General features: G+C 43.4%; 1 protein-coding gene across 7 annotated transcripts in view; it reads left to right on the plus strand.

Annotated features, from left to right (window-relative positions):
• MAST4 (microtubule associated serine/threonine kinase family member 4) overlaps nt 1–26,710 on the plus strand; it is a 510,888-nt gene that overhangs the window by 293,044 nt on the left and 191,134 nt on the right. For 4 of the 7 annotated variants that reach the window (XM_083152444.1, XM_083152461.1, XM_083152453.1 and 1 more), the window contains one exon: nt 11,671–11,805. The exons of 2 other annotated variants lie outside the window; for them this stretch is intronic. In XM_083152444.1, coding sequence (XP_083008570.1) covers nt 11,671–11,805 — 135 coding nt within the window. Of the gene's footprint in view, nt 1–11,670; nt 11,806–21,461; nt 21,841–26,710 lie in introns of those variants that run through there. One more of the 7 variants, XM_083152488.1, reaches the window with a different exon arrangement.

Here is a 26,710-nt window from a genome sequence, read left to right on the forward strand (position 1 = left end):
ACACCTGGCAGAGCAGATAAATCCTGCGGCAATGAGCATTTTAAGCCCCTTATATGCGATGAGCATTACGGTGTGTGGAATAATGTGTAATTGGCATTATGGCATATGGTAAAATATGTAATAGGTATTACGGTGTATGGCATTCAGAAAGTTTGGGAACCATTGTACTAATTTAATGTTTTTGAAGCTTGAAAATTGCTTTAACCCCTTCCCGACATATGACGTACATTTACGTCATATGTCGGTTGGGGGTGAATCAAGCCAGCTCACGGAGTGAGCTGGCTTGATAGAGAGCAGGTAATGGCTGTATATTACAGCCATGTCCCTGCTCTCACGGCCGCGAGCGGCGAGTTCGCCGATCGCGGCCGTTTAACCCTTTAAGCACCGCGGGCAAAGCGCCCGCAGTGCTTAAATAGCTGATCGGAGGGGGGGGCGCCCCCCTCCGGCGCCGATCGGGACCCCCCGCAGCGCGATCGGAGGGTGCCGATCGGTTGCCATGGTAGCCAGGGGTCTAATGTAGACCCCTGTGCTGTCCGTGTATTCATACCTATTACATCCTGCCTCAGGCAGGATGTAATAGGAAGTGCAAAAAATCACTACGTTCAGCCATAGAGCTCTATGGCTGAACCTAGTACAGGCGATCGCGCCCCCTAGTGGTCAAGTACACTAGGGGGCCTTGTAGTAAAAGTAAAAAAAAAAAAAAAATAAAGTTTAAAAATAAAAAAAAAATAATAAAATATTAAAAGTTCAAATCACCCCCCTTTCCCCATTTCCCAAATAAAAATAAATAAATAATAAAAAAAATAAACATATTTGGTATCGCCGCGTTCCTAAAAGTCCGATCTATTAAAATATAACATTAGTTATCCCGCACGGTTAAAGGCGTAAACGGAAAATAATCCCCAACGCCAAAACTACGCTTTTTGGTCGCATCGCCTACCCAAAAAAAAATAGCTAAAAGAGATCAGAAAGTCGCCCATATCCCATAATGGTATTAATTAAAAAGTACACTTCAGCCCGCAAAAAATGAGCCCTCACCCAGGTCCGTAGGTGGAAAAATAAAAAAGTTATAAGCCGCAGAACATGGCGACGCGACGCAAATTCGAAAAACCGTAACATTTTCTATTTTTTTTTTTAGTGGTAAAATGTAACGAAAACTATATAAGTTTGGTATTACCGGAATCGTAACGACCCATAGAATAAAGATAACCCATCATTTTAAACGAACTATGAACTCCAAAAAAACCGTAACCAGCGCAAAATTGTGGAATTGCGTTTTTTTTTTTTTTACCCCACATTGAATTATTTCCTGATTCCCCAGAATATTATACAGTATAGTAAATGGTACCATTAGAAAGTACAACTTGTCCCGCAAAAAAAAAGCCCTCATGTGTCTATATAGCCGGAAAATTAAAAAAGTTACGCTTATTTGAACACAAGGAGGAAAAAAAAAAAAAAATTACCTTAAAAGGCAATGTCGGGAAGGGGTTAATTGATCCCTTGAAGAAATAGTCTTCATGCATCAAGTATGCTTAAAAACTAAAAAGTATACACAAACTTTCAAAACAGCTAACAATTATTGCCTTCTGAAACTCAGAGAGAAGGTTTTTCTTATTCTCGTCCTTCTACAGAAGGGTGTTGGAGATGAGGGCTGTTCTGTAATAGCCTATTGTACAGGAATATCTGCCTGTGTTTTTAAAGTGGCAATAACTGACATGCCGAAACTGACCTGGTTATGCCTTGTCAATGATTTTAGTACACTCCCAGGAATTCCTGAACCGCCTGCACCTCACAGGCTGTGTTACATATGGTCACAGATGTCCTTGTGACTTGTCCATGTGGCACATATACCAACCTCCTCTTTTGTTGGTAGCACCAATTGGATTGCTTCTGTGAGATACGCAGATAGCTGTGAAGAAATATCTCGCTGTAGGGGGTTAGTGCCTTACAGAACATCAGGGTGTCCTAGTCTTAGGCCCTCCCACTGTCTTTCATAAGTAAAGGCACTAGGGTTGGAGAGTTTCCCATACGAATAATGGATGTAATGGTTTCAGCTGGCTGCTGTCCCTTACATTTTTTCCCCATGCGCAGTTTAGAGGCCTTATTTACAAAATTGTATTCCTAATTTGTTAGTTTTTCTCAGTCATTATAGAATTAGATGTTCTTACTAATGAACTATGTCAGTCATCAGCACCTCGGGGATAAGATGCAAATTACATCTATCACTACATAAACGTAACAAGTAAATTCATGCTGTACATTGGTTAGACACAGAATACATTTACAGTGATTACTCAGAACTGTGGCTTAGTCTATCTGGGGCAGGCATGTCAAAGAGATTTCTATGAGTATACTTGCAGCTCCCTTATATTCTGTGTTTGGCCTATGGCATCAGCTATAAATTCCAATAAAATTGTTAATGAAATATGGTATATTGTAAGTGCTCCAGCATGTATTGTATATGCTTAGGTGCTTGCAGCAAGTTAGCAAATGTGATTCTTAGCAATGCATATGCAGGAGGAGGTGCATACTAGCCCTCGCATTCCACCTCCTTCCTGCATACCGACCCCTGCATTCCACCTCCTTCCTGCATACCGACCCCTGCCTGCCACCTCCTTCCTGCCTGCCTCCTCTTTCCTGCATACCGACCCCTGAATGCCACCTCCTTCCTGCATATGACCCCTGCATGCCACCTCCTTCCGGCATATGACCCCTGGCTGCCACCTCCTTCCTGCATACCGACCCCTGCATGCCAACTTCTTCCGGCATATGACCCCTGCATGCCACTTCCTTCCTGCCTGCCACCTCCTTCCTGCATACCGACCCCTGCCTGCATACTGACCTCTGAATGCCACCTCCTTCCTGCATACTGACCCCTGAATGCCACCTCCTTCCTGCATATGACCCCTGCATGCCACCTCCTTCCGGCATATGACCCCTGCCTGCCACCTCCTTCCTGCATACCGACCCCTGCATGCCAACTCCTTCCGGCATATGACCCCTGCATGACACTTCCTTCCTGCCTGCCACCTCCTTCCTGCATACCGACCCCTGCATGCCACCTCCTTCCTGCATACGACCCCTGCATGCCACCTCTTTCCTGCATACCACCTCCTTCCTGCATACCGACCCCTGCATGCCACCTCCTTCCTGCATGCCACCTCCTTCCTGCATACGACCCCTGCATGCCACCTCTTTCCTGCATACCACCTCCTTCCTGCATACCGACCCCTGCATGCCACCTCCTTCCTGCATGCCACCTCCTTCCTGCATACGACCCCTGCATGCCGCCACCTTCCTGCATACCGACCCCTGCATACCACCTCCTTCCCGCATACCGACCCCTGCATGCCACCTCCTTCCTGCATGCCACCTCCTTCCTGCATAGGACCCCTGCATGCCACCTCCTTCCTGCATAGGACCCCGGCATGCCACCTCCTTCCTGCATACCGACCGCTGCATGCCACCTCATTCCTGCATACCGACTGCTGCATGCCACCTCCTTCCTGCATTCAACCCCTGCATGCAACCTCCTTCCTTCATGCCACCTCCTTCCTGAATACGAACCCTGCATGCAACCTCCTTCCTGCATACGACCCCTGCATGCAACCTCCTTCCTGCATACCACCTCCTTCCTGCATACCACCACATTCCTGTGTACCAACTCCTGCATACCACCAGCTTCCTTCATACCACGTCCTGTGTTCACCTTGAGATCCTGCCATCAGGTCGTACTGCAGCATGCTGCTGTAGGATCCGGTGGCTGCGACGCTGCAGTGTATGTGTAGACGCCGCATAGGAGCCTGTGCACAGGCCGACCGGAAACCCACTAAAACGCAATGTGTAGACACAGCTTAACGGGATTTTGGACATGTTCACTCTGCATAGCGTGCACATTAATTCGTAAAGTGGAATTTAATTTTAGCAGGATGGCGACTACCTGATGCTAGATTCGGTCTGAATTACCCCCAATGTACCAGCTTAACCCCTTACCGACGCAGCATGTTTTTGCCTTCCTGACAGAGGCCTTTTTTTCAAATCTGACAGGTATCACTTAAGTGGGGATAACTTTTTTTTTGCTTTTACTTATCCCAGTGATTTTGAGATTGTTTTCCCGTGACACATTGTACTTTAAGTTAGTGATAAATTTTGGTCGATACAGTTTTTTTTTTTTTGTGAAAAATACCAAAATGTCGTAAAAAAAATGAACATTTTGCAATTTGCAAAATGTTACATTTTCTGCTTGTGAGACAAATAATCATACCACTCAAAATAGTTAATAACTAACAAAGACCATATCTATACTTCATTATTACATCATTATTTCAACCTGCTTTTAATTTTTTGGACACTAGGGGGCAGCAGAGTCAAAATTATGCACATCACACCGTAAACGCTGCTTTTGGCTGTTCACTTTTGAACAGCCAATCGCAGCGATCGCCCATGGCGGGGGGCATCGCTGCCCCCCCGGGCAATGAGGGAAGATGTCTGCTGTCAGGGACAGCAGACATCGTCCCTCTGTCACGCGTCCCTAGACGCGGTGACACTTTGAAGTCATGACGTACATTTACGTCATGTGTCGGGAAGTACATCCCGACCATGACGTAAATGTACGTCAAATATCGGGAAGGGGTTAAAGTATTTGTTGGAAGTATTAAAGAAAATTAAATATATTGCTGTAAAAAATATTCCAGTAATGTAACTGCACTCTTATTTTCCCTATAAACAACTCTTTCAATATGTAGTCAATATGATAAAAGGCCAACACTGCTACTCTCCTCGATGGTGCACTGGCAGCCACTAGACGTCACCCAACAGAGCTCTGGCACACACACACACACACACACACACACACACACACACACACCATCATGACAGAGCATTGAGAACTGTACTCCATCCATATAGAACAGATATTGCAAAAAAATGGTAATCCCCCCTTCCCTACAGATCCTGCCTTTACTATTGGATTGTACAGTATATGTGGTCTGCTTCAGCTGGTTAGGGAATATCTTAAAACAAATGTAGTATTGTGTAACGTGTCTGGTTTCAGACATGCATATTGATGGTGCACGGGTCCTGCTCTTCTCACCACATTATTCATTAAAGGCCCCCATACACTAGGGCGACTTGTCCTTAGGACAAGTCGCCCCCGACTTCCCCCTGAGCTTCCCCGGCTGCTCCCCGGGGGAGCTTGATTAGATTGGCACTTGATGTGCCATTTTTTACATGTGATAAATCGTCTCGATTTATCACATGTAAAAAACCCGGGGAGCAGGGGGGGGGGGGCTAAGAGGTGAGAGCTGGTGGGAGCAGGGGGGCTGGGGATGCTGCGGGGGACACATCTGTGTCCCCCGCTGCTGGGGACGCTGCGGGGGACAGCGTCTGTGCGGCGAGAAGGTAGAGGGAGCAGGGGGGGCTGGAGACGCTGCGGGGGACACGTCTGTGTCCCCCGCTGCTGGGGACAGCGTCTGTGCGGCGAGAAGGTAGAGGGAGCAGGGGGGGCTGGAGACGCTGCGGGGGACACAGGCTGCATAGAGCCGGGCAGGGGGAGCCGGCCGGGAGCTGTCAGTAATGAATAAAAAAAAAAGCCCATACAATGAATGGGCAGCCTGTGATTGGCTGCTGAGCGCTCTCTCAGCCAATTGCTGACTGGCTGAGAGAGCGCTCAGCCAATCACAGGCCGCCCATTCATTGTATGGGCTTTTTTTTTTATTCATTACTGACAGCTCCCGGCCGGCTCCCCCTGCCCGGCTCTATGCAGCCTGTGTCCCCCGCAGCGTCTCCAGCCCCCCCTGCTCCCTCTACCTTCTCGCCGCACAGACGCTGTCCCCAGCAGCGGGGGACACAGACGTGTCCCCCGCAGCGTCCCCAGCCCCCCCTGCTCCCTCCACCGCCCCACTAGGTCCCAAGTCGGGTGGTCGGACGTGCAGCAGGTCCGACCACCCGACGCAGATCCGATGCGCACGGGACCGCGCATCGGATCTGAGGGGACATCAAAACTAGCCGATTTTGGTCCGATTTCGGCCAGATCCGACTGATCTGGCTGAAATCTGACCAAAATCGGCTAGTGTATGGGGGCCTTAACATCCTGTAGGTTCCAGATCCTATTGAGTCAAGCTATTGCCAAAATGTAACCTCTGTTTATTAAATGATGAATAAATTGAGTGATATTTGCAGTTTTGCGGAAATGCGCTATTGTCACAATTTCCATTTGTACTTTTTCGGTTTCACAAAAAAAGTTTTGTTCTTTAAAAAAAACAGTTTTGATAGAAATCTACATTGGTGAAGTGTGTGGTTCATGGGGAGAGAACCTGTAGGCTCATCATTAAAATTGTGTGAAAAAGGGCTATATTACTTAAGTGTGTGGGCACCTTTGAGCTGGTGTGCCATCAGAGCCGGCCTTAGGCATAGGCAAACTAGGCAATTGCCTAGGGCATTTGGAATGCCTAGGGGCATCAGCAGCTTCTGCTGATTAAAATGATATGCAGCATGCCTATATTCTGTGTGTGAGTGAGGCTGTATCTGCATATGAAATAGTGTATTCATGGAAATCACTGTAACATAGCATTCCGTATGCAGGTACAGCCACAGTCGCACACAGAATATATTCATACCACATATCATTTTAATCATCGGAAGCTCATTGTGTGTCTTGGTCACATAACAATGCAAATATGACAAATTTTCAGCAAAAAAAGGCACCCAACGTTAGCAGAACTGGCGAGGAGCTGCATGGCCTATTGAGGCAAGATGTATGAGGAAACATCTGTATCCAAGCAGAGGCAGAGGTCACAGTGTTAGCGGCCGGGCGAGTGCTGTCTGCGGGTGGGTTGGTTGTGCAATAGCGTTCGGCATATGTGTAAGGGGCATTATGTGTGTCATGTATAAATGCATTAATAATGTGCAACATATGTGTAACATGCATTATGAGTGTCATGTGTATAAGGGCATTAATAAAGGGGCATTATGGTTATAAGGACATTAATAATGTGTGTCATGTGTAAGGGGCATTGCTGTGTAGTACTATCAGGGTTGCAGAGAGAAAGGGGTAGGGGGTACAAATTACCCAGGCCAAAGTCTGATGGTCCCCTCCCCCTAAGTGACAGCAGCAGCTGCAGCTCTTCTCCTCTGCCCAGCGCACACTGCTTTGTGCTGGGTTGCAGTGTGGCCATGGAGGTGCTTAAAATACAATATTTTCTCAGGATTTTTTTCTAAGGGTATAATGTGAATAATGTGAGGAGTAATGTACATAAGGTAAAGTGGTACTACTGTGTGATGTAACGTGAATAAGGGACACCATCGCATGATATAATGTGAATAAAGTTGCACTACTGTGTGGCATAATTTGAATTGGGGGTACTATTGTGTGGCCATGCCCCTTCCCACCCCTGTTTGGGCTGCGCACCGAATGTGTACACTGTTTCTATTTAAAATATTGCAGGTAGGAGCACCAAAATGATGACTGCTATGATGAGGGTTAATGGTGCTGGGAAAGGGGAGCAGGGTCAGAGGCGGAAATAGTGGCAGTGCTAGGGGGCAGGGTCAGAGGCGGACATAGTGGCAGTGCTAGGGGGCACCAGCCAAAATCTTGCCTAGGGCGTCATTTAGGCTAGGGCCGGCTCTGTGTGCCATTCATTTATCCCCGCTAAGCCAAATTTCACGGAAACAGCCCCGTTTTCATACGAAAAGGGGGCATTTTCTAATGAAACATCAAAACTAACGTTTTTCGCACCCAACGTTTCTTCGGGGCATCTTAAATACTGGCCTTCGCGATAAATGTTTTTAGAGCACTTAGGTGTAGTACTGCTAGCATTTGGGTTTGTTTGAAGAATAGGTGACATATTTAGAATTTTTAAATATGCCATTCCGATTTTAAGTGCACATGGATGGTAATAACGTGATTAAAAAACAATTACCGAAAGGCAGATTTAGACCTCATGGGGCCCTAAGATACCAGTTTGGAGTCCTCCTTGCTTCAACAATCCATAGCACTATTTTTGTGCTGCTGATTACCATGGTGCAGGCATAGTCTAGCCATAAAGGCCCAGCTGCGTGAACATGAGTATTGCATACAAATCTGAATCCGGTTCTAGGTCTTTTGGAAGGAGGTCTAATAACTATAATATTTAAAGTAAACTTGCTGCCCACATACATACAGTCAAAGAACATCAAAGGGACTTTGGGAGTGTAGAGCAGGTCCATGTGAGGTCATGACATCAGGTGGTAGTCTCGCAATGCTCCTCTGGGAACATTTTGGACAGCCAGAGTATTTTTATGGGTTGCCTAGTGAAAAATATTCCTCTGCTTTTGCCCTGTTTTTAAATATTAGAACAGACAGGTGCCTGGAGCCCTTTAACCAGAGAATACAATAATTTATCATTCTTTTAAAGCTAAATACATTTTTTTTTTTTTTTTACTAAAACAGTAGGTGTCCCATAGTCTATCAATCCATAGGAATGCCTCCATAAACCAGAAAAATTTGCACAGATATATAAATGCTAAAGTGTAAAATGGATGTTAGTATTTGTCAATGGTTTGTAGAATTTGTTATAATAAAATGATGTTTGTGAGCGCAAAATAGAAAAATTGTGTTTAAATTTTCTCATAAACAAAATCATAAAAAATATAATGATGTATTAAAAAGTAAGTGCCCAATAATAATAAGACCTGTGAAAACAATTGCCATAAAGAAGACGGAAAAATAAAATTTTATCCGTGTGCATTCCGGAATTAATAACCCTTCAATTGCAATATATATATATATACCGTATATATCAAAAAAGAAAATTGACTGTATTCTCCCATATGTAGTTTGGAGTCGCTGTTCATTTATTTGGTGACTGATCCTTCATATACTGTAGTATTGAGTGGTGGGATTTGCTGGGGAAGGATAAACCTACGAGCGAAGGGTTTGTCCTGCCCCAGCAATACTCACCACTCAAGGACAGCAGCCAGTCCCGACTCCCCCCTCATGTCGCTCCCCCCGCCCTCCTGCGATTTTGCCTTTTTTTTTTTTTTTTATATCTGTAGCATTTTGTGAATTTCTTCTGGTATTTTTGGAACTGGGGGGGGGGGGTTGCGAGTCTTATCTGCTCTTGCTTCTGCCTTTCTTTTAGCATCTGAGGACACACTTCCCAGAGATTGATTTTGCTTGGGAGGTATTGTAGCTCACCTGAACTTTCTAACCCTCCCAGTTTTACATCCAAAACCAATTATCACCCCTCTATGCCCACTGAAAAGCACAGAGCAGGCTACCCTGGTCAATTTTCTCAATACAGATGGTTCGCCTGTCAGGCAGCTACGGGGGAGCCGGCGGAGGGCTTTGTCGTGCTCCGTCAAAACGGGCCGCATTAGCGTCTTGTGCGTGCTTACCCCCTTCTGGTGGCTGTTGAATGGTGATAGAATAACCATGAGCTGCTCCATCTGTAGCTCCTACCAACAGTCACACCAGCAACCCAAGCACTCAGTTAGGCATCCCGGATCATTTGTTATCCATCTGTGAACATTCCATTGAAATCCATCTAGTGGAAGGCCCAGAACCGGCTCCCTGGGTGAAAGGTTTGCCCGGCGTACACCGTCTTCACATGGGGCAGATGTCCTGGCTACTTCAAAAGGCATCCTAGATGTTTTGCCATTCCTTTCTGTAGCTCATATCCATATCTGTCCGGGGACCCTGAACATGCTCCCCTTGCCTAGGGTGTGCCCGTCATACACCTCTTTGTGGTCGGCTCCCGGATCTGGCCACAATTTTATCTTAAACACCTTGTCCTCTACCCCCTCTGTTATGCAAATTTGCCATATCTTGCTTCCCTGACCCACTTTGTGTAGTAGCCAGACATTTTTGGGCCCACGGGGTCAGGATTGGGGGTCTTAGTGGGCGCAAACCTAATCTGGACCCAATAAAGCCAAATCGCATTGGTTTCGTCCAAATCAATCCAACAGTGTACAAATGCATCCCGGACAAACCAATAACAGATGACAAATATGTAAAAGATAAATAAACCAGTTAGCAAAGTGTTAACCGTTTCAATGTTCAAATAGGCACTCTGATGAAAGTGTCTATACTGTATGAACATTGAAATGTCCGTTAACATGTTGCTGCCTGGTTTCTTACTTCTGCACTGAGCCACCGTGTGTGGATTCTTCTGTGTCCTTTTCTCCCTGTAAGGCAAATCTCATCTGCTCTTGCTTCTGCCTTTCTTTTAGAATCTGAGGACACACTGCCCAGATATTGATTTTGCTTGGGAGGTATTTTAGCTCACCTGAACTTTCCAACTCTCCCAGTTTTGCATCCAAAACCAATTATCACCCCTCTATGCCCACTGAAATGCACAGAACAGGCAATTTTCTCCATACAGATGGTTCGCCTGTCAGGCAGCTCCGGGGAAGCCGGCGGAGGGCTTTGTTGTGCTCTGTCAGAACTGGTCGCATGAGCGTCTTGTGCGTGCTTACCCCCTTCTGGTGGCTGTCGAATGGTGATAGAATCACCATGAGCAGCTCCATCTGGCCACTGTGGTCGGCTCCCGGATCTGGCCACATTTTTATCTTAAAAATAAGATTAATGAGCGTTGTATCAAACCTTCATTAAAAGTCCTCTACCCCCTCTGTTATGCAACCTTGCCATATCTTGCTTCCCTGGGCAGACATTTTTGGGCCCACGGGGTCAGGATTGGGGGTCTCAGTGGCCACAAACCTAATCTGGACCCAATAAAGCCAAATTGCGTTGGTTTTGTCCAAATCAATCCAACAGTGTACAAATGCATCCCGGACAATCCAATAACAGATGACAAATATGTAAAAGATAAATAAACCAGTTAGCAAAGTGTTAACCATTTCAATGTTCAAACAGGCACTCTGATGAAAGTGTCTATACTGTATGAACATTGAAATGTCCGTTAACATGTTGCTGCCTGGTTTCTTACTTATGCACTGAGCCACCGTGTGTGGATTCTTCTGTGTCCTTTTCTCCCTGTAAGGCAATTCGGTTGGAGGGAACGTGCATTGACTGTATGTACCCAAGCATTGAGGAGTACTGCTTGGGGTGTGTGTGTGTGTATTTATGTACTGTATATAGATATACTTGAATGCATGTTTGTATATACATACGTGTGTGTGTGTGTGTGTGTATATATAACAATAGGATGGAGGGCTCTGCCCATTAGACCTTGAATACTAAAAGAGTACTGTTGGTGGTAGACTGGCAGTGATAATACACAATGGAAGGGTAGAGGAGACCGGATAGGATGGGGTGATTGTTGATAAGCTTTAATAATAAAGTGCTTCATGAGTTAAAATTGAGACTTGTGGAGAGTGTTACAAGAGGTTGTCAGGGTGAAGGTCATGTACAGATTGGAGGCCGAACTAGTGTAGTTTGGACAGAATGAAGTGATCATAACCAGCAATACCCTGCATGTTATATTTAATTGCATGTTTACCATTCAATAACACTCATTTACTAACCTCTTTTTCTACACTAAAGCAGTGGAAAGCAGAAGGGGTGTAGGGGCAAGGAAAGGGCAGTTTTATGTCACGCAGTCTTTCACAGAAAGGTCTTAACCCAAACAAAACAAAACACTATTTTTGCACAAAGGCAAAAAGTTGAAGTTAAATTGCATCAAGGTTTCTTTCTTTAAATTGAGGTTTCTTTCTTTCTTGTCATGTTTACAGAAAGATAGTACCAGCAATCCAAGACCGTCTACCTTCTTTTCTGAGCAGAAAACGAACAGAGCAGGGAGTCTCAGCAAGTGACATCCAAAGCTTGCCCCACACAGGCCGGTCCGTGGGTAACTCTGTCAATCAGCGGTAAGGCTGGCCAATCCTCTTCTCAGTGGGTTCCATGTAGTGTATGTGGCTAGCATAGCTTATATAGGACATTAATGAGCGTTGTATCAAACCTTCATTAAAAATAGTATGGGCACTTAATTTCTCTCAAAGGTTTGATACTTGTCCCACTAAGTCTTTCTGGAAACTAAGTTTCAAAAGAATAGAGCCTTTTCTAAGTGCACTAACATCTAACAAATGCATTAAACACATTTAAATATGATGTACTTTGATTTTGTTGTTGAGACATTCACATATCACTGCACAATACGTACTTACCAGTTTCTTTGTATATTAAAAGTACTGTTGCCCAAACCGTGTCCTCATCGGCTTGTACAGTCATTAGGCAGCAGAACTTTCCATCCTGTCCCTGTGTAACCGGGATGATCGCTGAGGACTAATGCTATGGTGACATCCACCCTGTCCCTGTGTATCTGTACTGATCGCTGAGGACTAATGCTATGGTGACATCCACCCTGTCCCTGTGTATCGGTGCTGATCGCTGAGGACTAATGCTATGGTGACATTCACCCTGTCCCTGTGTATCTGTGCTGATCGCTGAGGACTAATGCTATGGTGACATCCATACTGTCCCTGTGTATCTGTGCTGATCGCTGAGGACTAATGCTATGGTGACATCCATACTGTCCATGTGTATCTGTGCTGATCGCTGAGGACTAATGCTATGGTGACATCCATACTGTCCATGTGTATCTGTGCTGATCGCTGAGGACTAATGCTATGGTGACATCCATACTGTCCATGTGTATCTGTGCTGATCGCTGAGGACTAATGTTATGGTGACATCCATCCTGTCACTATGTATCTGGGCTGATCGCTGTGGACTAATGCTATGGTGACATCCATCCTGTCCCTGTGTATCTGTACTGATCGCTGAGGACTAATGCTATGGTGACATCCATCCTATCCCTGTGTATCTGTGCTGATCGCTGAGGACTAATGCTATGGTGACATCCATCCTGTCACTATGTATCTGGGCTGATCGCTGTGGACTAATGCTATGGTGACATCCATCCTGTCCCTGTGTATCTGTACTGATCGCTGAGGACTAATGCTATGGTGACATCTATCCTGTCCCTGTGTATCTGTGCTGATCGCTGAGGACTAATGCTATGGTGACATCCACCCTGTCCCTGTGTATCTGTGCTGATCGCTGTGGACTAATGTTATGGTGACATCTATCCTGTCCCTGTGTATCTGTGCTGATCGCTGAGGACTAATGTTATGGTGACATCCATCCTGTCCCTGTGTCTCTGGGCTGATCGCTGAGGACTAATGCTATGGTGACATCCATCCTGTCACTGTGTATCTCTGCTGATCACTGAGGACTAATGCTATGGTGACATCCATCCTGTCACTATGTATCTGGGATGATCGCTGTGGACTAATGCTATGGTGACATCCATCCTGTCACTGTGTATCTGTGCTGATCGCTGAGGACTAATGTTATGGTTACATCTATCCTGTCCCTGTGTATCTGTGCTGATCGCTGAGGACTAATGTTATGGTGACATCCATCCTGTCCCTGTGTATCTGTGCTGATCGCTGAGGACTAATGCTATGGTGACATCCATCCTGTCCCTGTGTATCTGTACTGATCGCTGAGGACTAATGCTATGGTGACATCCACCCTGTCCCTGTGTATCTGTGCTGATCGCTGAGGACTAATGTTATGGTGACATCCTTCCTGTCACTATGTATCTGTGCTGATCGCTGAGGACTAATGTTATGGTGACATCCATCCTGTCACTATGTATCTGTGCTGATCGCTGAGGACTAATGCTATGGTGACATCCACCCTGTCCCTGTGTATCGGTGCTGATCGCTGTGGACTAATGTTATGGTGACATCCATCCTGTCCCTGTGTATCTGTGCTGATCGCTGAGGACTAATGCTATGGTGACATCCACTCTGTCACTGTGTATCTGTGCTGATCGCTGTGGACTAATGTTATGGTGACATCCATCCTGTCCCTGTGTATCTGTGCTGATCGCTGAGGACTAATGCTATGGTGACATCCATCCTGTCACTGTGAATCTGTGCTGATCGCTGAGGACTAATGCTATGGTGACATCTATCCTGTCCCTGTGTATCTGTGCTGATCGCTGAGGACTAATACTACAATGAGACACTTGGACTGAAGCCCATACACACTAGGTAATATTGTTCACAATATCGCCTAGTGTATACGCTCCCTTTTAACGATTCGCACTCCCACACATCCTCAACAACCCCCTCCCTCCTCTAAGCATGTTTGGATGAGGGAGGTCATCATTAACGTCGGCCATGCTGCAGCTGCAGTACGGCCGTCGCTCCCCCCTGTCGTCGCTCACCTCGGAGCAGGCATCGGCGAGTGTGTGCCGCCGCCAATTGCAGCAGCCGGAGACATCAGCTAGTGTGTATGGGGCATAACAGTATCCATAGTTACAGTATGCTTTGTACCTCCTATAAATCTTATTATATCCGGCGGTTAATGGAATGTTCATAGATTTTACATTGATTTGTGACTTAATATGAACGATAACTTTGCTTTGTGCTACAATGTGCGTGGGACTCTCAGTAGCTATTGGCTTGTGGTCATCTGGTATGACCAGTAGATGCCGTGGGGCATCTATAGTGTATTACACAGAATGATGTCCATCATGGGATAAGGACATGGGGCGAATACAAAAAGAAAACCATTGCAAATAATCTGATAAAAGGAAGGGGGGGGGGGATAGTAAAGCAGACAGTGGGAGGGATGTACTAAGGGAAAAATGCGGTAAAACCCCGTTTTGAGCCGGGAATGTGAGGAGACCGCCTTTGCGATGCTAGTGGCATATGTTAATACATATGCGCCAGCATTGCTGCGGTGGCGCGGTGAGGGGCGGTGATGCAATTTAATACTTCCCGCCCAGTGAGTGTGGTGCCTGCGTATTGCACTTTTCATAAAGCTGTAAATACTGTCTGGTGCTAAGCTGCAAAGTAACAAAGCTATGTGTTGGTTTTCTTATACCAATTTCTGATACTGCTTGTGTATAATCAGCATACACCTTTATCATTTTCATTTTTGTGATTATATGAATATATATATATATTATATGCCTGGGGAGGGCGGAGGGGACCTATGAGCTTTGGACAGACCACCAGGATTGGAATTCCCATCAGCATCCAGGGACGCCTGAAGTTACATAAGTTTTTGCATAAGTAGACATTTCATTCTGACGGGATAATTATGGAGAAATAAGGAGGACCACATTTGAGAACCTGTATTCCAGATATAACAACCACATGCGCATATTGTCTACTGGTTCGGTGGACAATTTGATAGGGTACAGTTCCCATCTTAAAGCACCATATACAGAAATCATATTGGTTTAATGGTTTTACACTATATCACTGTCTTTTTATTACATGTTATATGAGTAACCCTCAGAGATACATTTGAAGGAGGGACACAAAAAGGAGCGCTTGAAAGAACTGTCGGTACTTTTTTTCTGTTGGTCTATGTGTGGTGTGTTTGGTGACACACTTGCCGTACAGGTCAGGCTGCTCCGCAGCGCAGTATTTAATTTCAAAAACCCATTGTTGTATAGCATATTACATCATGTCCGCAACGCTGTCGGCAGTGCTGGAAAGCGGTTTCTATAAGCAGACACAAAGTAATAGATTGCAACACTGCTGGGGACCGGCCACAGGCCAGTAAAAAGATGGGAGGACCTGCGCACTGACATTGAGTCAATGCTCTGTAAGTGGCTATAAATAAGGTCGCCCCCCAAAAAATGTTCAGGAGCATAAAGAGGTGAGAGTCTTGAGTAGGCTTAGATTAAATGTAAATTACCGGTGCACATGATCCACCCCCGCTGTGCTCCGTCATACCTAGCTTGTATACTGCTGGTGGATTTCTGGGCAGCTGCCATGAAGAAGGTGTCCAGTGCCTGATGTTAGTGGTCCCACTTCTAGTATCGGTGATCTGTGACTCTTCCTGCAGTTCTGGTGTCTGTAATACCCATCAGAGTGGTGCCGCATTAAGATGCCAGGACTGTGCAAGAGGTTAGAGTTCAAACTAAATCTCACTACTTGGTATCTTGTGGGCCGACTGCAGCCAAATAGCGGGCCTGGGACTGACAAAATAGGCAGCCCCCCTTATTGTGAGATAAACAGAAGGAATAGGCAGGAGACAGAAAGGAGGAGCGAGAGGTGGAATACTGGAAAATGTGAGATGAGGGAGGATGAATATAGTCAGATGGGAAAATTAGGGCATAGGATAGGCTTAATAGTGGGAGATGTGAGATTAGGATGCTAGGGCTGCCATCAGAAATTGTGGGGTCCAATACGGATGAGATGTAGCCTGATGCCCAAAGTAAACATGTGCTATAATGCTCCCCAACAGTTCTGATGTGCGCCGTATGCCCCACAGACCTCTGCACATATAAAGTATAAAAAAGTAAAAAGTGAACAAAACTAAAAATATCTTTAAAAAAGTTTTAAAAATAAATTAAAGGTAAATTGTTCTTATCTGACATCAGTTGCTGCATGCCGATGTCTACGCCGGCAGCTGCAAACTTTCTGAGATCGGGGGAACCTAGTAAACTGCATTCTCGGGCCCGGTGGCAGCTGGTTTTGGATGAGGAGTCCGCCTGCTGGAGCTCATCCACAGTGATCACTCCAACAACACCCTCTGTGTGCCAGCTCCCCAGGCAGCCTCAAGATGCGGATAGCACCACCGGCTTTACAAATGTTGCACTCGATCCTAATAGGCTGCTATTGCACAAGCCCTGCCTCCTGATTGCTTGCTGGTCAGAAAGCTTCCAATGGCTCGCTGGTGCCACATTCATAATGCTGCTACCCACGTCTCTAGTTATAGCATGGCTGCTGCTTGCATGTGCTTAACTGGCAACCCAGTACCAACGCTGCCACCCGAGCCCCATTTCTGTCCGAACCCACGACTCAAGTACCTATAGACTCCTGATGGTGGTATGAAGGGGTATGAAGCTGTACTTGGTGGGGGTTCTAAATATGGACCTTCATCCCCTATAATCCATCCCTGCCACTGAATTTGATAATAATATTGTGTTGGACTCTTGTAGAGAACAATTTTGTGTAGAGTGAGATAAAAATAATTACTTTGCCTGATGATATAAATACATTGTTAAGACATTTAGAATCAAGTCAGAAAGAGAAAATTATTTTATTAACCGACTAAGCTACCAACTAGATTTGCTAGATTGTATAATATACAGTTGTTTATTAAATATTCCTCAGCTGCAGTTTTTCTCTTTGTGTTACATTTACAATTGAACTTTGTTGATGGCACATTGGCCACACTGGGAGAACTGAAGAAGTCTGATGCGCCATGATTGACATTGGTCTATCGGGACCTCTTTGGACACTGTACTTAGTAGGAAATCTATAAGAGCTGGTAGATGAACAGAGCCTGTCTTGCAATCCTATGCATCCACTTTCCCAGCACCTCCTGGCTATTTGTCTTGTGTTGTGTATTAAAATTGTATAATGGAAGTAGATTGAACTCTATTTTGTTGTATTGTTATTTGTATTGGAGATGGCCAAATACAGTTACGGTAAAATAATGATTAATAATGGCTTTGAAGAAGTAATATTCCACAGTGGACATTGTATGTATCTATCTATCTATCTATCTATCTATCTATCTATCTATCTATATCTATCTATGTATATTTATTTATTTAACTTTGGTTTTGTGGATTGTCTATTTTTTTTCTACAAAAGATAAAAAACTTGTTTGTTTTTAAACAGGTTTCAATATACCCGAAAGCAAGATTTTTTACATCATGTAATATATTTAATGTGTCATATGACATCATTACTTTCCAAATATGTGTTTGTCATTTCTACATCAGGATATTATTGTACATTGCCTAAATATTTATATACATATAGACCAATTTTTGTGTTTTGATTGTATCCTTTTTTATGGTGCCTTCTAAAAGCTCCCTGGTTACACATATGACGTTTCAGGGTGCCAGCCTATTCAGGAAGCCCTTATGTGAAGTATAAAGTAATACTCTGACCCTTTTCTAATTAGGCAGGCACCATTGTACAGTAGTTATCTATCACTGTGCTGCTTCCATTTGAACTGTCTAATCCTGCTACTTGACAGTCTAATAATCTATTAAATCACACAGCCAAAAAATGGATCCAGTCGTTCAAGTGAAAGTTAAGCTTCATCAGTGAGTTATACTGGAGCCAACTTACTGTAATTAGTAAGGTTTACTCAGTTTTACTATTTGGCCATGCTAAAAATTATGTAGGGCATGCTGGGATGTGTAGTTCAACAACAGCCGGAGTGTCAAGGTTAGCCAACATTGTTATATCCCATAAACACCTCTCTGCTGGGTACATGGGCATGTTGCTGCTAAGAACATCGATGCACAGCGCATATTACACGAAAAAGCTCCTTGTATCTCTTACTTCAAAGTTGCCCCAATATGGACTGGGAAATATCTGTGTCAGTGTATAATGAAGTTAAACAAATAGGGCAAAGTGTTCCTGCTGCCCTAAATCTATCACCATGGTGGTTTTATTACCCAGATCTGCCATGTCTGCCGAGGCCATTAATCATGTGTAAATGAAATGTATATGTGACCTAAAGGAGCTGCCATCGTTTTGTAGCTACATCTGTCAAATCAATTCTTGCCAGCTAGTGACATCACTTACTGTCAGCATTGGGTAATAGGTGATGTCACTAGTTCATTGTGCATGATACAGGATGAATATTGGTTTAGCCTCTCTTACATCTACTATAAGTAGTAAGTACATATGGGGGTATAGGGTCATGGTAGATGCTAAATTGTAGTGGGCTAAAGGTCCTTCCACGCCCAGGGGGAGGAGCAAGCCACTGGTTGCCTTTAGTAACCAGGTGGCGAGCGAAGCGAGACACCCTGCCCAAAGCGTGGCGAGCGTCGGTTTGGGACCCTTCTTCCGACCTTGCTCCTCCTCTCTCCACCCCCTCTCCTCCCCTGTGATGTCATCAGGTCCTTTAGACCCCTACAATTTAGACCTAACCATAGGGTCATTGGGTCCACCCAATTTAGGTTGACATGCATCGGGTGGACCACTGAAGGTAGATGGGGTTTAGGCCGACACCTGAAATAAGTCGCCGTGACTAATGTCGACAGGGTTGGAATGTTGACACAAGCATTAGGTAAACAGGTCAACCGTCAAAAGGTTGACATGAGTTTTTTGCATTTTTGTCCCAGATGTTGACATAGTCTACACAGACACTGTCAAAGTGTACTATGTCCCCTTGCATGGTGGTTAGCTATGTTCCGGACTATTTTATTCTCCCACCACGCCATAGTGGATGGTAGGGTATGAAATACCGCCTGTCGGCACATGTCGGCTCAAAAACAAAAGTAGTAAAAAACTCATGCTGACCTTGCCATTGTTGACATAATGCTTGTGTCAACCTCCCAACCCTGTTGACCTTAGCTGTGTCTATCTTGTTCAGGTGTCAACCTAATGCATGTCGACCTAACCGTGACCTGACCGTGTCCTGTACAGATGTGTCCTCCTATACCTAGCCTCAATATTCCTGGCAACAGTGAGCAGTGGAGCAGCTTTTTTCTCTTACAAAGTTCCATTGTCCGCTCAGTCGCACAAAGTTATGCAAGTGTCACATGTCAAATGATCAGCGCAGTCTCGGGAAGTGGTTTTGTCTTGAAAAAGTTCCCAACCATTGTGGGTACGAAACGCGTTGACGTCAGATCCTTTTCCAAACGTGTCTCCAAGATTCTAGGAGTCCCTCTACAACCCTGCAGTACGGCTTATTATCAGCCGCGATACCAGCGTTTATTTCTTAGCTGGCACCCACCGCCAGCAGCGTTACCGGCTCTGGACATACAAGCGACGGCTCACTGACAACTGTGAGACTGACCTTCACCTCACAGCTACCGCTCAATGTGAGCCGCACTGTCGGCTTATATTTTACAGCCGCAGTCCATCATCAGCCGTGATACCGGCTCTGACTGAAATCTACAGCCGCCGCTCAAACTTCATATTTGCCGGCTCTCTAATCCGACAGCACGGGCTTCCTCCACACTGCCCCGGTGAATCTACAATTTCAGCTGTACACTCCTGGCGATTTAACATCAGGGTTGAGCAACAAATGAATAACGCTCCCCGCCCTCACTACCATCTATAGGTGAGAAACTTTACATTCTTATTATCTACCGTCTGCTGATGAACTGCCTACTACATCTAGTGCATGTACCGTACACATGCTAATTGGCAACAACCATATTTCTGCGGGCAAATTAAAGGGGACTCATAATTAATTCTCTATACATTTTGGATATACTTAGATCCTGAATCGGATATTGATATATCAATTAATTCTTGGAGACACACCTGAAATTGACACTATATTATATATGTTTCTAGATTTTTTTAGGTGCTATATATTGTACTGTATATTACTTATGTTTTTCTTTTTATATTTCTATAAAAATCAACAACTTTTTAAGTGTGTCCAGTGTGCTTTTTTGGTCAGCGGGCTACTACTCAGAGTGTCCTCTAAATACTCAGCAGCGCAATTGTGTTAATACCCCTCCAATTTTTCCTTTGTATATGAGCCAGGCTAGCTCATTTAACACGTGCAGCAGCTGAGTATATAATCAATTATTGGTGCATACTTTAGGCACCTAAAAATATATATTTATATTTACCTACTCTTAGAGCGCCGGGATTGTGAATTGATTGGTCCCAATTGGCACCAACCTAGATTCACAATTTTTCCAGCTTTTTTCTCTCACAAAGTTCCATTGTCCGCTCAGTCGCACAAAGTTATGCAAGTGTCACATGTCAAATGATCAGCGCAGTCTCGGGAAGTGGTTTTGCCGCATCCCGGTGTGATTAAAACTCACATTAGAGTAAAAGTTAAAAAATATGTGCAAGTCGAGTCACCCAGAACCTGCGCCGAGAAGGGATGCCGGGTACCACTGTGGCAATGGCGCATGAGGATTAATAACATGGTGATTCGGGCCTGTGTTTTCTCTCTTATCCTTTATTCAGAATAAGTGAAGATGTCATTCTATTTGCTCCAACTTTCCCCATATTGTTACGTAAGAATACAGCGGGGTCAGAATGACTTCTTATTTATGAGAACCGATCCAACTAATATGATATGACACAACCCCTGATACTTCCACCTACAGTAACTGCAGCATATTCAGCCGAAGGTTCTATAAACCGCATTCTAGCGCCAAAACTATTAATTTGCCTCTAAAGTCACTTTATAAATATATTAACTCTATCACAAATCAACTCTGTATTATTCAATGCTTGACCTTGTACTGATCATCTGCAATTATAACTATCTGGGAATAAATCTGATTTTTAAGACTTGCTTGTGCTATCGATACATTTAATTTACTGTTCCATGCACTGTAATTTGATTGGGAAATACATTACCGCAGATCTGCTCATTGGTTTATCTAAAGCACATTTTGTTTACAGTTTTTCTTGTGCATGTCCTTATTGAAGCAGTCTGCACCGGGATGCTAGGGGTTAATGATTACGTGTGCTTAGGTGAATAGCTTTTAATGTGCATTGCAGGGTTTGGTGTGTGTGTGTGTTGTCAGTGTTTAGAGGAGACTTCATTTGACAGAAGCGAGGAAGGAGAAGCCTGGCAGAGACAGAGAGACACTTAATATGCTCAGCTCGGAGCCTCATTTGCAATTCTGTTAGTGTGCGTTTTTTTTTTGCAGAAATCAGTGCTGCATTCAACGTGTTAACCTGAATATAGCAGCTGACATCTCCTTTATTACAGCTAGAGGTGGAAGGACCCAAACTTGGAGAATCCCCCCTCCCCCCTGAAATTGTTAGTCCATTCCTTTATAGTGGTTCATTTTGGCTCTCTGTCAGCGCCAGGATGCTGCCAGTGGATGTGTGTCATGGTCTCAATAGATTGTGCTAAAATATAACAGTCATGAAAGCCCAGCGGGAAAGGCTGCGAATTCCAGGGTTGACCTTGGAGTAAGTATTGTCTCTCTTTAATATTTTGATGGTTTCTGCATGTCATTAGCTTGTGTGCGGCCAATAGCTGTCTAGGTTGTGTTTTTTACTGACAGCCTAGGAGCCCTGCAGCCTGAGGTGCATGCTTTATGTGTGCTGCAGCCGGTTTTTCCATCCTGTGAATGCTGATCACCCAACGCAGCTCAGCAGACACACAAGGTCCCCTGTTCTCCGGCAGAGCGTAGACTGCCTCAGTGTCTTGGCCATTTAATAGCATTAGAATAGGATTTTGTAGGCCGTGATGTGTTTTGTATGTGTGTTGTGTGTATTCCTCTCTCCACCTTCTGCTCCCCTCCCCCTCAGTGTATGTCCCAGCACTGGCTTTCAGATAAGGCCTCTCTGCTCCTCCTGAATAATCAGTAACACTACAACACAAATTAAAACCTAATTGAAAAGCGGTTCATGAAAATGTATTAGCCATATTCTGTTTTTATCACGCCAGCGTTCGCAATAATAGGCATTTTAAGGGAAGGAAATGTCATTTTGTTTATACGGTTCCTCAGCCTGTCTGTGATTTTGTGTCATTGTCCGCATTTATGTCACAGTTGATACATCTGTATGTATACTATTCTTTTTGTTGTTGTTGTACCTGTTAAAAGGATAGCCGTTCAATGTTCTCATTTGTAAGTTTAAATATGTATTCATACGTGCGTTTTGTATGTAAATAAAGTGTATTATGACCATCTGTCTACATGCTGTGTTTATTATTCCAGTACTTAAGCCTTGCAATGATTATTATGGCTTTTTTATTCATTTACTGTACATTAGACTAACCATTTGCATGTGGTTTGTGTGTTATACTTACAGAACATTAGTCTTTACATACTCATTTAAATACTTTGTACCTAACCCTAATTATGTTTGTTGTGTGTGTATACTGTATATATAGCGTGTATTATGACGCCTTAAGGTAACTTTTCTTGTGCATGCTTACTTACAGCTTCTTCCCTAAATACATTGTTTATGCTTCTAGCTTACAATAGCTTTTAACACATAGCTTTATTTAATTAGTTAGTTTAATTGTGCTGCCCTTAGATTTGGCAGAGCACTGCTTTGCACTTTGTATTTCAATTATTTATATGCAGAAAGCAAATTTGGGTAATATCCAAGGGCAACCAAAATTATATCAAAAACATGTCATAAAGGCCAAAAAGCCAAAACAAGTTGCAGGCAAGCATGATAAGCAATAGATCCTCCTTTTTTTATTTTTTTACTTTATTTTTAAGTTTTGTGGTTAGTATGTTTTATTATGTTGGCATGTCATTTAAGTACTTAATCTAAGGAGTCTTTTTCTTAAACCTAGACATAATATTCAAACTCCTACTTCATATCATATATGTCTACTTTGTCTTGCATATTTTGTTTATTATGTTTTTAAAGTCTTAAAGGGCCTACACACGAGGTGACACTGCTGAGCGATCTGAGCAAATCACTCAGCAAGATCACTCAGCACACCGCTGCCCAGCAATGTGTCGGCGCTGCTTGCTGAGCGATCTGTCAGGGCCAGTGTTCTCAGGTGAGAACGCTGGCCCTGACCGGTGATTCAACTAGATTTATCCAGTATGCTGGATATTAATAGCCGGGTGATATCGACATGCGGGGCCCTGCATTGCTATCTCTATGGCCCCTACACACGGAGCAATGTAGTGGCATTTTCTAAGAGATCTAGTGAGATCGCTTAGAACAGGCATGTCTAAACTATGGCCCTCCAGCTGTTGTGAAACTACAAGTCCCATCATGCCTTGCCACAGTTTTGCTATTAGGGAATGCTAAAACTATGGCAAGGCATGCTGGGATGTGCTGTTTCACAACAGCTGTTTGGACATGCCTGGCTTAGGAAATGCCCTGAAATAGCTCTGTGTGTAGGCCCCATTATGCAGTGTTTCACATTGTAATTGACCTTTTATACAAAGTGGCAGTTCCCAAATAAGGATAAAGTGGAGGTGTTTACTTGGTCCAAACTTTCACTACTTTTGACTTCAGCACCAAGGACAGCCAAAGAAAAAGAACAAAAATGTTCTTAAAATAAAGCAATAAACACCCACAAAATTGCATTGAATGGAATTGCTTCATGTAATAATTATAAATACCCATGCTGGTCATTTCCAGCACATGGTGTCAAAAATGTTGGTCTCCTCCAACAATAACTGCAGAATTGAAAAAGACACATGACACTGTTACGTAAAACTGAACTATAATAAAACAATCCATACATACGGCTGTTGGGCCAGTCAGTTTTGTCTGTGTAAAATCCAAATGTGAAATGACCAAGAATTCTTATTCGTGCAGAGCTGAACACATCCAATGCCAACCACTTAAATTACCAATTTGGCAACATGACGATTCAATGATTAGTGATGTCTGTTAATGGTGCGCTACGTTTTTCTCTTGATGGTGGCCATTTTGTCTCGTTCCCCCCCCCCCCCCACACACACACACACACACACACACACACACACACACACACACACACACACTATTCTGTAAAGAATCAGGCACATAATACCCAAACTTCTTTTAGAAAATGTGCAAATTTTTTCTAATCCGCAAACACCAATATCCTGCTCCATAAACCTAGAATCTAGGCCCCACTTACATAAAAGGGGTGTAGATTTAGAACATTTGCACGGAAACAATTTGAATGCCAAATTCCAGGAATCTCCACTATAAGAATAGTTGACCTCTGCTGAACAGTTACTAATATTGAATTCCTTTTAATGCTGCTCTACAACTACAAGTGTTGACTATTTTTTTCAGTACTTGGTGTAGAAGCTGCGTGTGATTGGAAAGACCAGTCTCAAGCTTTGTTGTTTGCGAACATGGTTCCCCATTGGTTCTTCTGCTGCTCACGCCCCCATTTAAAATGATTTTCAGCTGGGGCTTTGCTATTAATCATGGAGTCAAGGGGATAAAATGGCTGCACTTACCGGACACATGGGAAGGCCAGAACTATAGTACTGTGCCTATTCCCGACAGTTTTAACTAGTATGCATGTTTCCTTATTGTTTTTTTTAGTTTGTATTCCTTCTTCGTTTTTATGTGTTTGTGTGTTATTGAGGTTTTTTGTTTTGTTTTCAAGAATGGCTGATTTTTAGTCCATGGTATCATTTAACATGGAGAATTCACATCTAGCATCACATCGGCCATCATTCTCACTGTTATGTCCATCACTCTTTTTTTTTTTTTCTTTTTTTTTTTTGTTATGCATTTGTCTGCTCCATTTTATTCACTTCCTGTAAACCAGGGATGGCCAAACCGGTCCTCAAGATCTACCAACGGTCCACGTTTCCAGGTTGCCTAGCTGGTGCACAGCTGTAGTCATTACTAACTGTCACATTTTAAAACATTCTGCATTCATTCCTACTATAGAACCACAGGTTGCCTGGAAAACATGCACCATTGGTAGATCTTGAGGACAGGTTTGGCCACCCCTGCAGTAAACTATAGAAGTACAGATTAAATAAATGTTAAGCTAACTGAGATGTTTGTAATCTGAAATGCTATAGATGGCAATTACCTCTAATTCTCAGACATACTGTAGGGTTGATGTTTTTAAAGTTTTTTGTCAGCCCTATAAAATATCCCTATTTTTCAGTATTGACAAATGATCTGATCTTTTGAGGTTTTTTATACAAAATTGTGTTATTGCAATCTGTAGTTCAGTAAATGTCATGAAGGGATTGTAAGGTCTAGGACCATTTAAAGATAGTTATGTAGAGCGTTGAATCTAGAACCTTTTAGAGAGTACAGTTTATGACCTTTGTAAAGATTCACTTGCCCAAGAACAAAGTACAGGTACTTTGTCTAACACAAAGTGCTACCTTATATCTTAAGGCATCTTTGCTGTTGCCCTACTGGTGTGCCATCCACTTGTCTCTTGTGTGTCTGCCTTTCCTTTATATTTCTCTTTATTGCTGTTTTTTGTGTGTACTGTCTTATGATTGTGCAAAGGGTGATCTACTTAAGACAATTCAATGTATTATGACAAATATCTCATATTGCCATCACCCTATCTGTCATTAATTTCCCTGACAATACCGTAGTCCTATATTGCTTTAGGCCTCTAAGGAAGAGATCTAATCACATATGTCATAAGTCTTTCAATATTTTCCATTGACAGCCGTTACTGTTGTTTGCAGTGACGGAAATTGGCAAAGTAAACATTCTTGGTTAGAACAAGAATTTATATACTGTACGCCGAAATTTCAGGTTTTTTGTGGTCATCAAGCCCCCTCGAATATAGGTGTTAAGAAATTTGATGATGTTTAAATTATTGTCATTGGTAATGTAAAGATAAATAACAAAATAAAAGGAAACAAACTAAAAGTATGCCAAGGGCTACGAGGACTTAAGTTCCTTGTCATCATTTCATAAAGAGAGGAGAAAAAAATTAAATAAAATAGTCAAATGTTGGAAATTTGTTGTAGAAAGTCTGTTGGTTGACATTTTATTGATGATGATTATGGAAGCCATTTTCCTTTTACATTAGTTTTTATTTATCTCAGACTTAAGTCAGTTGAGCCATTTGCATCACTTTAGTTCCTGCCATGTTGCACCAAATAATTAGCATCAAAAGTCAAGGCCGTCTTTTCTTGCCAAGGTGGCAAATTTGTCCGAAAAGCAGCTTGAAATGTACTGTATCCCTTATATGCATGAGCTTCATCGTTTCCTTTTATTTTGGTATTTACCTGTGTGTACAAAAAAACACTTCTAGGACACTTAGAATAGAATAATTGCATTAAATTGAATAGATCTTTAGTGTGATGACCTGATGGCCTTTCTTGGTTATTGATGTTAGATCTGTTATGTTGCAAGGGAATAAATGTATAGT

This window comes from Crinia signifera, chromosome 1 (assembly GCF_055691185.1).
Source record: "Crinia signifera chromosome 1, ASM5569118v1, whole genome shotgun sequence".
NCBI lineage: Eukaryota > Metazoa > Chordata > Amphibia > Anura > Myobatrachidae > Crinia > Crinia signifera.